This window comes from Salvelinus alpinus, chromosome 28 (assembly GCF_045679555.1).
Source record: "Salvelinus alpinus chromosome 28, SLU_Salpinus.1, whole genome shotgun sequence".
NCBI lineage: Eukaryota > Metazoa > Chordata > Actinopteri > Salmoniformes > Salmonidae > Salvelinus > Salvelinus alpinus.
The window spans coordinates 2,075,901-2,088,842 of NC_092113.1; the positions used below are offsets into that span (position 1 = coordinate 2,075,901).

Consider the following 12,942-nt stretch of genomic DNA (forward strand, 5'->3'; position numbering starts at 1 on the left):
ATAATAAGAGAGAGAGAGAGAGACTATTTACTATTTGGATTGTGTGTGAAGGCTGTTTGGGGTTGAAAGAGGGTTGAAAGAGGTTTCACAATTACCCTTTGTGATTTTTGCCCTTATTGGAAAACACTGTTGACAAAGTTTAAATATTGAGTGTTGAGTGTCCTTTGGCCTGGTAGGAGAAAAGAAGGTCAAGATATTCAACTCCTGCTGTGCTTTCAATATACTCTTCTCATAGGAAATTAGCCCCCTGTAGTGGGGTAGATGGTCCACTGTATGTGTCCACTTGTTTTAGCTGGGTTCTGCTCTGTTAAAGAAAGTATTTTTGAGTATTATTGTCAATCATAACAATCATGTTTTGGGACAGTTCAATATGATGAATTAACAATTTCTCTCTCTGCCTCCAGGGAGGACCCCTCTCCACATCACCCCTACTCTACAAATTGTCAGAGGGCGGTACATCCCCAAAAATGACACCCGCCCAGTTCAGAGGAACCACTCTATCCCAGTGGGCCGCCCTCGCCTCCACCCATCCCCCAACGACACCTCTCTCCTGTGGGATGACCTGAGAAGGACGCTGGGCTTCGCCTGGGGGCTCCACGTCTACGGCTCGGCTGTCCTCTTCCTGCTCTTCCTGGCTGGAGCGACCCTGGGTCTGGTCCTATCCCCCAGAATGCACTGCCCTCACCGTGGTGCGCTGGTCCTGGCCAACACCCTCCTCCTCCTGGTGGGCGCAGGCAGGGCAGCTATGTTCCTGATTGACCCATACGGAACAAGGAAGATTCTTCCACGGCCTGCATTGACTGCTCTTTATAACTTCCCTCTGCCGTTACTGGTGTGGGCTCAGGCTGCACTGGTGCTGCTCGCCATGAAGGGGGCAGGTGTGAGTCTGCTGCCATCTGCTCTGGAGCGCCCTCCTCTGGTGGCTGTGTTGGCTGTATTACAGTGCACCCTGCTGCTGGCTGCTGACCTGCTCTCCCCAGCCCTGTCCCCAGCCGTGCCTGTCACCCTGCAGTCTCTGTCTCTCTGCTGGGGCCTGGCACTCTGTCTGGGCTTCCTGTGCTACGTCTTCCCCTGCCTCCGCCACCCGCCCACCCAGTCACCTGTCCCAGAGGAGGGGAGGGCAGTTAAAGCTTGGCCGGGGGGTAGGAGGACAGGGTCGGTGGTGGGTCGTGTGCTGGTGTTGTCTGCCCTCCTAGGGGCATTGTGCTGTGGGCTCCATGTCCATGCCACCATGTGGCTCTACGGGATGTTGGGGGACTGGAGGCGCTTCTGCTGGGACTGGTGGCTGGTGCACTTCTGGGCCCGGCTGTTGGAGCTGGCCTGGGCCTTTTCTCTCATTCTCTTGGGCTCCTGTGTGTTCTGGAGGCCCCGGAGGGCCCAAGGGAGAGGAGAGGAGGGAGCAGGGGAGAGCAGGGGGGGAGGAGATCTCCCCTCACCTGGACAGTCATCTGGGTCGACTCATAAACACACCTGCTGGGCCAAGATAGTCCAGAGCCTGACAGGGAAGCCCTGTGGGAAGTCAGAGAGTAACGGAGTGGGAGGAATAGGAGTAGGAGGGGGCGGGGTGGGGGAGCTGCCTAATAACTGGGCAGGGCAGGAGCGCTCAGGGGCTGACATCAGCAAGAGTCTGATCAGAAACCAGAACCATGAGGCTCCACCATCACACCCGCGCGGCGTCAAGGACAGCAACCGTGGACGCAACCAGAGGGGCAGGTCTGCAGAAAATGGGGTGTCGGACAGGTCCACAGGATCTCTGTTGCAGGCGTTAGGACACCCCCCACTGCACTTCCTTAGCGGCAGCCTGGAGCAGGAGAAGGAGTCAGGGGTGTCTCTGTATGAGTTTGACCTGCAACCCCCCTCCCCCATCGACCTGAGCCGCAGCATCGATGAGGCCCTGCACCAACAGCACCTCCTCCATGGGGGCAGCCTGTTTCAGCCCCTGTGCGCCCCCTCACCCACTCCCTTCCCGGGCTCAGCTGTCAGTCAGGGGGGCCCCTGGCTCCGCAGGCACACCGGCCCCCAGATCTCTGACAGCAGTGAAGATCGCTTAGCCTGTACAGATTCCTCCGTGCCACTTGGGGGCAGTGTGCTCAGCAGTGTTCCAAACAGGCAGGTCACTGCTCCCCCCACGCCCTCTCACCAGGGGCACTGCTGCGCCGGGGACGGGGGAGCCAGTGTCCCCTCCTCAGTTTCCTGTCCCATCTCCCTGCACCCCTCCAGAACCTCCAAGGGGCATCTTGGGGATGAGGGGGAAGTCGACACAACGCTGTTCCTCACCCCAGACACAAAGACCCAGAGGGGGAGGGCAAAGAGGGAGGGAGCGGGAGGGAAGAGTTACATTGTGGTCAGCAGGCAGGATGACTTAGCCAGCATCAGCAGTGAGATTATTGACCTCTGAACCCATAACTCTAACCCAGGACATCAGGACCAATGACCAAGCCCCAAGCAAAACCATCAAAAAACAAACTTACATAAGACCTTAACACTTAGGTAATAACTTTAAGTCTATCTAGTCAACTAGACTTTATCATAAACATTGACTCAACTACATGAGGAATGTTACGTGAATCATGGACAGAGGACCTATTTTGAGAAGATGAGGGAAAATACATAAAAGCTTTCATATCCACTGAGTTGAACAGATGTCCTATATGGGACATTATCCAGTGTTTGCTCTAAATGTGAGTGGTTCAAATGTGTTTATGGCACAGGTGTGGCTAACCTGACTCAGATTCTTGGGCGTAGCGCACGTGTGAACAACAGAACACACACACAAACACACGCCTACAGTTACACACCTGTGTACATTTGATGAACTCGCTGCATTTCAAGCATCACATACATCAGCACATACTGTACATTCACTCTTTGTAGCACTATTATTTAAGGTGGTCCTGAGCGAACAGAGGAATGGATTGACACTGGATTCATATTGGTGACGACCCAGAGATTCCTTCAAATATTTATTGGTCATCTCTACCATTCCCTCTGTGAATCTGTTGTGAATCTGTTGCCAGCCATGTATGTTAAATATGAACGTCGTGGCTCCTACCTTTCTGAAAGCCCTTGTAAAAATGCCTTTTATATGAATTTATTAACTTTGTTCGCTTTGATAGTATTAATTTGCTGTCCTTGATAGTTCAACTTGATGCATATACGTTCATGTGTTTTTAAGAGTTGTGCCATACACATTGATCACGTTGGTGGTTGATTTCAAGTTATGCTTAAAAATACATTAATAACACATTACCTGACTGACAACAGTGGTCTTTTCCCATATTTCCTCTAGCATGAAGGCAGCGTAGCAGTCCACATGCATAGGATTGCTGGTAATCGGCTCATAAATTGAGTTGCTGTTTCAGTAGTTTGCCTTGTATGTAAATGTGATGTTTATTAGGAAAAACAACTGAACTGACACGCAGAAAGAAAGCGCATTATCCTGTGAAACTGTGGCTGATGCCCGGAGCTGTAGCTAAAATAGTTCCTGCTAAAACCAGATATTTTACTTTGAAAAATGATGCCGATACATTTCACCTGCTGATTGTGTGTGGTACATTCTATCGTCGCGGACCGTCAAAGCCTATGACTGCGTTTCGTAACACTCAATATAACTGACATCAGTATAAACATACCCACAATATTTTATCAGTTGCAGCATGTCAGTGCACACTGAACTTTTTGTATTTTTAGCTATGCTCCTTGCTCCATACAGCTAAGCAGCTATATTTCCTAATTCTTGCCTACCGTACTATGAACCACAACACTTCTGTACTGTAGTACGCTACAGACGTCTATAAGCCTAAACATGAGCACTCAAGACAGAAGTATTTTTACTACTCAAGAGGAAAATATCATACAAGTATATTATGTAACATAAGAAAGTATGTGTGTTATTTTTGGATCTTTGTAAATAAAGGTGCACTTCAAAAATGATCAAAATGTATTTACTGTGAAGACAATCTAAAGTGGTCTTACTGAGGTCTTTGAAGTGTTGAACAGATTTACCTGCCAAGAGAGTGATGACTGGTCATGGCTTATGGAGGAATATTGGGAACAGTGACTGTCTGGCCCTAATTTCTGATATGCAGGGCTCCGTTCAGGATAGAAGTGTTGAAAGAGGTTTCACAATGAACAGTACCTGGGATTGCAGTAGACGTTAGCATTTCATTTTTAGGGGTTAAATGGCAGTGGCAATGGCACTCTCTAATTTGGAGCGGTGTCCATTTGAAAACTGTTGAGTGATACTGAACAAAGCCCGGGAGTCAATCCTCAGTCCCATATCTCCTCTTGAGACCTGGGTTGAGCAAAATAGGCACAAAATGGGAGAAGATGTTTTGAAACGGAGTAAAATGGGGAGGTACTACCTGATCACATCCAATAAGAAACTCTTTTTTTCAGATTCAAAATCCTTCCAAATGTGTCATACCGAACACGAACTGGGTCCCTGTGCGACAGGATCAGCTGTTTTCTGCCTCTTTCAGGGTCATTGCAGTCTCTCCCTGTGACGTGAAATGATTGACTTGTTAATATTTACAGTACAGTACAATGGGGTGGTGCTGTTGTCTACATTCCAATGACCCCATCACATTCCAATGACCCCAAATTCAACCACACACATAGGCCTATTGATTCAGGACTACGGACAGTTACTGCGAGCCAGAGCAAAGAAAAAAGGCACACCGCCTCTGCTATTTCAGTATCATGCTGAAAGAGAGCGCCGATAGAAACAGCAGTCACACACAACATCAAATAATGTTCAAGAATAAGCAGCCCATTCACTTGAAAATAATAAGCCAGTAGACCCCAATAAAAAGACAACCATTTAGCAAACACAAAATGAACAAGCTAGCTATTACTTCACATTGCAAACATATTTTATCATGTTCAGCACACAAAATAACAGGTTGTCTAAAGTTAAAATGCAACAATGTTTCACACGCATTATAGCAAAAAGATTTTAATAGCGGGCATTTGCAGGGTCATATAGTTTGTCCTTTGATTTTATATAGGCGAGGGGTACTTTCTCGATTGAGATCAAATCCAAGGCTGACAGTTCAGGGTGGTGAATGTCATTTCAAACTGAGGGAATGGTGAACACCAGACAGGTCAACCTGGTCTCAGAGCATTTCGTATTATTCTGTACGTACATCCAAGATTTTCCTTTAGTATGATGCCCTACATGATCAAACGTATGTGGACACCTGCTAGTCGAACATCTCATTCCAAAATCATGGGCATTAATATGGAGTTGGTCCCCCTTTGCTGCTATAACAGCCTCCACTCTTCTGGGAAGGCTTTCCATTAGATGTTGGAACATTGATGTGGAGACTTGCTTCCATTCAGCCACAAGAGCATTAGTGAGGTCGGGCACAGATGTTGAGCGATTAGACCTGGCTTGCAGTCAGCGTTCCAATTCATCCCAAAGGTGTTTGATGGAATTGAGGTCAGGGCTCTGTGCAGGGCAGTCAAGTTCTTCCACACCAATCTCGACAAACCATTTCTGTATGGACCTTGCTTTGTGCACGGTGGCCTACCACTTCAAGGGTGAGCCGTTGTTGCTCCTAAACGTTTCCACTTCACAATAACAGTACTTACAGTGGACCGGGGGCAGCTCAAGCTGGGCAGAAATTTGACGAACTGACGTGTTGGAAAGGTGGCATCCTATGACGGTGCCACGTTAAAAGTCACGGAGCTCTTCAGTACAGGCCATTCTACTGCCAATGTTTGTCTATGGAGATTGTATATCTGTGTGCTCGATTTTATACACCTGGCAGCAACGGGTGGGGCTAAAATAGCCGAATCCACTCATTTGAAGGGGTGTCAACAAACTTTTGGCCATTGTTAGTTTCATATGGTGTGGATGTCCATTATCCATTTCGTATATTACGAATTACAATTCATATTATCTGATACGAATTTGCAAAACATATATGTTAGGAATTCTAGCTAGGTCGCTAGGTGGCTAACTTTAGCTGACTGGCTAACGTCAACTAGGCTAGGGGTTAGGGTTAGGGTTAAGTTTAGGAGTTAGCTAAAATAGTTAAGGTTAGGGTTAGCTAAAAGTGTTGAAGTTAGGATAGTGGAAGGGTTAGCTAACATGCTAAGTAGTGCAAAGTAGCTAAAAAGTAGTAAGCAGTTGAAAAGTTGCTAAAATTGACCCTTATTTTTTTATATTTTTTTATTTACCCTTATTTTACTATTGGCTCTCAGTCAGTAGGTGGGATGCAACGGTACAGTGGGCCCAAGGTTCAGTATGTATCACGGTTTGTGGGCCACAGTATGGTTTCGGTATCTTTATATTTAAGAAAAGTGGGTGCTTGTATGACTCTCATACAGAGGACGAGTTTGCAACATGTAGCTCTTCATCTCCCAATCCAATACATCAGTGGCAAATTTAGGTTTAGGCAACATGGGCAGCTGCCCAGGAATGGTGACATTTGCGCTATCGGTTTTCTATCGCTCATTTGCACGTCACGTCAGCGAAATCGTCTTTTTATCTGTATATCTGTATTTGTCTTATCCTTTGTCTTATCCCATGTAAATAGCCGGTCTTTTTCGTATATATCTTAATCTATCTTTCTATCTACGAACTAAATATACTTTCCTGCAACCCGCCTCACCCAATGTGGTACGGATCTGCTATTTCTATTCCTTATAACTGGAACTTCCATCAGGAGCTTGCCAGCTAACTAGCTACTAGTCTTTGTTAGCCACGGCTAGCGGTCCTCGCCTTTTTTCCCCCAGGCGTAAGTCAGCCTTAGCTCGGACAACACCTGCTAGTCTGCACAGCGCGATATCAACCCAGAGCATATCGGAATGCTTCTCTCTACCATATCACCGGATACTCCGGATCATTGCAGCTAGCTAGCTGCAAACGAGTGGCTACTGTTAGCTAACGCCTCTGTCCCAAAGCAAGCACCAGCTAGCCTTGAGCTAGCCTCAAGCTAGGCCCATATACCAGCTAATTCTAAGGCTACAATACATCCTTTGCCAATTGGCCTGGACCCTTTATTGTCGGCACGGAGCCCCGCCGATCCATCACAACTGGACTGCCGACGTGATCGCCCAATGTGGTCTCAACAGGCTATTCTGTTACGATATCACCACAGAACTATCTACTAGCCCCAGCCCGGTAGCTTTTCTAAACGCTGTGTCCCCTGCTCGCCTAACGAAGTAGTGACTACCGAACAGCACCCTGACTCACTTATTGCTGCTCTTTTGACCCTATGATCACTCGGCTACACAGCTGATGCCCCCTGAACTGTTTCAATAACACGGTACCTCATTTTCTTTACCTTTCCGCCCCAGCCTTGAACTCAGGTCCTGTATGTACCTAACTGACCCGCTCAGCCTAATCATCGCCATTTACCCGCTGTTGTCTTAGCTTTCTTGATCAACACCTGTGATTGCTTTACGCCTCTCTCTAATGTCAATATGCCTCGTCTACTGCTGTCTTGGCTAGTTTTTATTGCTTTATTTCACTGTAGAGCCCTCAGTCCCGCTCAAAATGTCTTAGATAGCTCTTTCGTCCCACCCCACACACATGCGGAGACCTCACCTAGGTTAACTGATGCCTCCAGAGACAAAACCTCTCTCATCGTCACCCAACGCATAGGTTTACCTCCACTGTACTCACATCCTACCATACCCTTGTCTGTACATTATGCCTTGAATCTATTCTACCACTCCCAGTAATCTGCTCCTTTTATTCTCTGTTCCGAATGCACAAGACAACCAGTTCTTATAGCCTTTAGCCATACCCTTACCCTACTCCTCCTAAGTTCCTCTGGTGATGTAGAGGTTAACCCAGCCCCAGTAGCCCCCAGTACTACACCTAATCCCCAGGCACTATCATTTGTTGACATCTGTAGCCGTAAAAGTCTTGGTTTCATGCATGTTAACATCAAAAGCCTCCTCCCAAAGTTAGATTTTTTCACTGCTTTAGCACACTCCGCCAACCCTGATGTCTTAGCCATGTCTGAATCCTGGCTTAGGAAGGCCTCCAAAAATTCTGAAATGTCCATCCCCAACTACAACATTTTCCGGCAAGATAGAACTGCCAAAGGGGGTGGAGTTGCAATCTACTGCAAAGACAGCCTGCAGAGTTCTGTCATGTTATCCAGGTCTGTGCCCAAACAGTTCGAGCTTCTACTTTTAAAAATCCACCTTTCCAGGAATAAATCTCTCACTGTTGCCGCTTGTTACAGACCCCGCTCAGCCACCAGCTGTGCCCTGGACATCATATGTGAATTAATCGCCCCCCATTTATCTTCAGAGTTTGTACTGTTAGGTGACCTAAACTGGGATATGCTTAACACCCCAGCCGTCCTACAATCTAAGATAGATGCCCTCAATCTCACACAAATAAATTATCATGGAACCTACCAGGTACAACCCTAAATCTGTAAACATGGGCACTGTTGTGTATTGCTATTCTAGTTTTGTCCCTTTAGGGCACCTGTAACCCCCCTTGCTTACCTATGTTGAAATGCTTGGAATCTTCTTCCTGTGAAACGCATGAAACAATGCCCACGTTAATTTCTAGTCCCGTCTCATGTCCTGTCCTTATATTAGTTGTAAAAGTAATACAGTGTGCTATACAACAAAACTGGCGACCAGGAAGAAACGTTCTCACATTTGTGCTCATTATCTTCGAAAGAAAGTCAGTTATATTTGTTTTTTTTCCGCTGTAGAAAGACGCAAACAAAACGTGGAGCTAGTCAGTCGAGTGGTGCTATACAACAGGCACCCTCATAGATATCATCCTGACCACCCTGCCTCTACATACACCTGTGCTGTCTTCAACCAGCATCTCAGCGATCACTGCCTCATTGCCTGCGTCCGTAATGGGTCCGCGGTCAAACGACCACCCCTCATCACAGTCAAACGCTCCTGTCACGCCCTGACCTTAGAGATCCTTTAAATTCTCTATTTGGTAGGTTAGGGTGTGACTAGGGTGGTAAATCTATGTTTATATTTCTTTGTTGGCAGAGTACGGTTCCCAATCAGAGGCAGCTGTCTATCGTTGTCTCTGATTGGGGATCATACTTAGGCAGCCCTTTTTCCCACCTTCGTTGTGGGATCTTGTCTTTGTGTGTTGCATGTGTTGCACTCCTAGCTTTACGTTCGTTGAGTTGTGTATTGTTTTTTGGTGGAACATTTAAAAATTAAAGAAAATGTACGCCTACAACGCTGCACCTTGGTCTTCATTTAACGACGGACGTAACAGAAGATCCCACCACCAACGGACCAAGCAGCGTGGTCAGAAGGACTGGACCTGAGATGAAATCCTGGAGGGAGCACGACCCTGGACAAGGGCCGGGGAGTATCGCCATCCGAAGGAGGAGATGGAGGCAGCAAAAGCGGAACGGCGACGTTACGAGGAGTTAGCTCAACGAAGCAAGCACGAGAGGCAGCTCCCAAAAATGTTTTGGGGGGGAGCCACACGGGGAGATTGGCGGAGGTAGGGTTTAGACCTGAGCCAACTCCCCGTGCTTACCGTCGGGAGCGTGTGACTGGTCAGGCACCGTGTTATGCGGTGATGCGCACGGTGTCTCCAGTGAGCATTCACAGGCCGGTGCGCTTTGTGCCAGCGCCCCGCATTTGCCGGGCGGAAGTGGGCATCCAGCCAGGACGGGTTGTGCCAGCTCTACGCTCGAGAACTCCAGTGCGCCTCCACGGTCCAGTGTATCCGGTGCCTGCTCCACGCACCAGGCTTCCAGTGCATCTCCCCAGTCCGGTGAGACCTGTTCCGGTTCCACGTACCAGACCTCCAGTATGTCTCCCCAGCCTGGTAAGCCCTGTGGCAGCTCCACACATCAGGCTTCCAGTACGTCTCCTCAGTCCGGGGAGACCTGTTTCGGCTCCACGTACGAAGCCTCTAGTGATGATCCATGGCACGAAGCCTCCAGTGATGATCCAAGGCCCGGAGCCTGTAGTGATGATCCATGGCACGAAGCCTCCAGTGATAATCCATGGCCCAGAGCCTCCAGTGATAATCCATGGCACGAAGCCTACAGTGATGATCCATGGCCCGGAGCCTGTAGTGATGATCCATGGCACGAAGCCTCCAGTGATGATCCATGGCCTGGAGCCTGTAGTGATGATCCATGGCACGAAGCCTCCAGTGATAATCCATGGCCCGGAGCCTCTAGTGATAATTCATGGCACGAAGCCTCCAGTGATGATCCATGGCCCGGAGCCTGCAGTGAACATCCAGGGCACAGAGCCTCCAGCGAAGGTCCCCAGTCCGGAGCAGCCAGCGACGGTCCCCAGTCCGGAGCCTCCAGCGACGGTCCGCAGTCCGGAGCCTCCAGCGACGGTCCGCAGTCCGGAGCCTCCAGCGACGGTCCGCAGTCCGGAGCCTCCAGCGACGGTCCGCAGTCCGGAGCCTCCAGCGACGATCCGCAGTCCAGAGCCTCCAGCGACGATCCGCAGTCCAGAGCCTCCAACGACGATCTGCAGTCCAGAGCCTCCAACGACGATCCGCAGTCCAGAGCCTCCAACGACGATCCGCAGTCCAGAGTCTTCAGCGACGAGCTGCAGTCCAGAGCCTCCGGCGATGATCCACAGTCCGGTTCCTCCGGCAACGATTCACGGTCCGGAGTCTCCGGCGACGATCCACGGTCCGGTTCCACAGAAGCGGAGGGATCAGCGTAGGGAGCGGGGACTACGTCCGAAACCGGAGCCGCCACCAAGGGTGGATGCCCACCCGGACCCTCCCCTATAGGTTCAGGTTTGCGGCCGGAAGTCCGCACCTTTGGGGGGGGGGGGGGGTTACTGTCACGCCCTGACCTTAGAGACCCTTTAAATTCTCTATTTGGTAGGTTAGGGTGTGACTAGGGTGGGAAATCAATGTTTAAATTTCTTTGTTGGCCGAGTATGGTTCCCAAACAGAGGCAGCTGTCTATCGTTGTCTCTGATTGGGGATCATACTTAGGCAGCCCTTTTACCCACCTTCTGTTGTGGGATTTTGTCTTTGTGTGTTGCATGTGTTGCACTCCTAGCTTTACGTTCGTTGAGTTGTTTATTGTTTTTTGGTGGAACATTTAAAAATTAAAGAAAATGTCAACAGTGAAGATGCGACTCCAGGATGCTCACCTTCTAGGCAGAGTTGCAAAGAAAAAGCCATATCTCCGACTGGCCAATAAAAAGAAAAGATTAAGATGGGCAAAATAACACAGACACTGGACAGAGGAACTCTGCCTAGACGACCAGCATCCCGGAGTCGCCTTTTCACTGTTGACGTTGAGACTGGTGTTTTGCTGGTACTATTTAATGAAGCTGCCAGTTGAGAACTTGTGAGGCGTCTGTTTCTCAAACTAGACACTAATGTACTTGTCATCTTGCTCAGATGTGCACCGGGGCCTCCCACTCCTCTTTATATTCTGGTTAGAGCCAGTTTGCTCTGTTCTGTGAAGGGAGTAGTACAGTGCGTTGTATGAGATCTTCAGTTTCCTGGCAATTTCTCGTATGGAATAGCCTTCATTTCTCAGAACAACAATAGACTGACGAGTTTAAGAAGAAAGGGCTTTGTTTCTGGCCATTTTGAGCCTGTAATCAAACCCATAAACTTGGATTACAACGTGCTATTGGAACACAGAAGTGATGGTTGCTGATACTGGGCATCTCTGGAATATTTTCCTAGGCGTACAAATAATCTGCCGTTTCCAGCTACAATAGTCATTTACAAAATGAACAATGTCTACACTGTATTTCTGATCAATTTGATGTTATTTTAATGTGCAAAATAAATAATTTTCTTTCAAAAACAAGGACATTTCTAAGTGAGCTAAACATTTGAACGGTAGTGTATATTTTTTTAAAGAATAATGTGCAAACATCTTACAATATAGGGCTGCGGTCCAAACACTTAAAAGACACAACCTATCCCCTCAGCCCTCAAATTAAGTGGACACTTCTGACGACGTATCATGACGTCTGACGAGTATGCCCTTGCAGGGCAAGGGAGGAAGGAATGATTTTTAAATGGACCACCCTTGGCCGGAAATTCATCACAATTCAATTCAAGGGGCTTTATTGGCATGGGAAACCTATGATAACATTGCCAAAGCAAGTGAAGTAGATAATAAACAAAAGTGAAATAAACAATAAATATGAACAGCAAACACTACACTCACAGAAGTTCCAAAAGAATAAAGACATTTTAAGTGTCATATTATGTCTATATAAAGTGTTGTAACAATGTGCAAATGGTTAAAGTAAATAAAACATAAAGATGGGTTGTATTTACAATGGTGTTTGTTCTTCACTGGTTGCCCTTTTCTTGTGGCAACAGGTCCAACATATTGCTGCTTTGATGGAACAGTGTGGTATTTAACCCAGTAGATATGGGAGTTTATTAAAATTGGGTTTGTTTTCGAATTCTTTGTGGATCTGTGTAATCTGAGAAAATATGTGTCTCTAATAGGGTTGCAAAGGGTCGAAAACTTTTCAGGAAATTTCTGGGAATTTTCCATGGGAAGTTAAGCCTGGGAATTTTGCTTAAATTCATATAAAAAGTTTGCTTATAACAGTGAACCTTTTTTGTGGGATACACATAAGTTAATTCTAGGTCTTCTGGCATATTTTGATTAAACTATCCCCAATTCAATGGAATTGCAACCCAATGCAATGGAATTGTACAGCTGATTCTCAAGATCTTACACACTAATGAGACACTATTGAGCCCACACTACTACACTGTCTGAGCTAAAGACTACATGCTTTCTGGTAAGTTTTTATTATAATACTGGGTGGGGTGAATATATTTTATATGACATACATGATGTATGTTAACTAGTAAATAGTAGCCTACAGCAAAGTGTGTTTAAATAATTTCTAACTTGTTAACAATTTCCGCTAGTTAGTTTTTGCTACCATGTGGGTTTTAGCTTGCTTGAGCCTGCTATTTTTTTCTAATCTTTACAGGAAAATTCCATG

At 47.3% G+C, this 12,942-nt stretch overlaps 1 protein-coding gene across 2 annotated transcripts in view; it reads left to right on the plus strand.

Moving 5' to 3' along the window:
• LOC139556933 (proline-rich transmembrane protein 3-like) overlaps positions 1-4,586 on the plus strand; it is a 44,846-nt gene extending 40,260 nt beyond the window's left edge. For both annotated transcript variants that reach the window (XM_071371092.1, XM_071371093.1), the window contains exon 4: positions 405-4,586. In XM_071371092.1, the coding sequence (XP_071227193.1) occupies positions 405-2,398 (1,994 nt within the window). In that variant the 3' untranslated portion in view covers positions 2,399-4,586. The remainder of the gene's footprint in view (positions 1-404) is intronic.
• Positions 4,587-12,942: the final 8,356 nt, after the last annotated feature.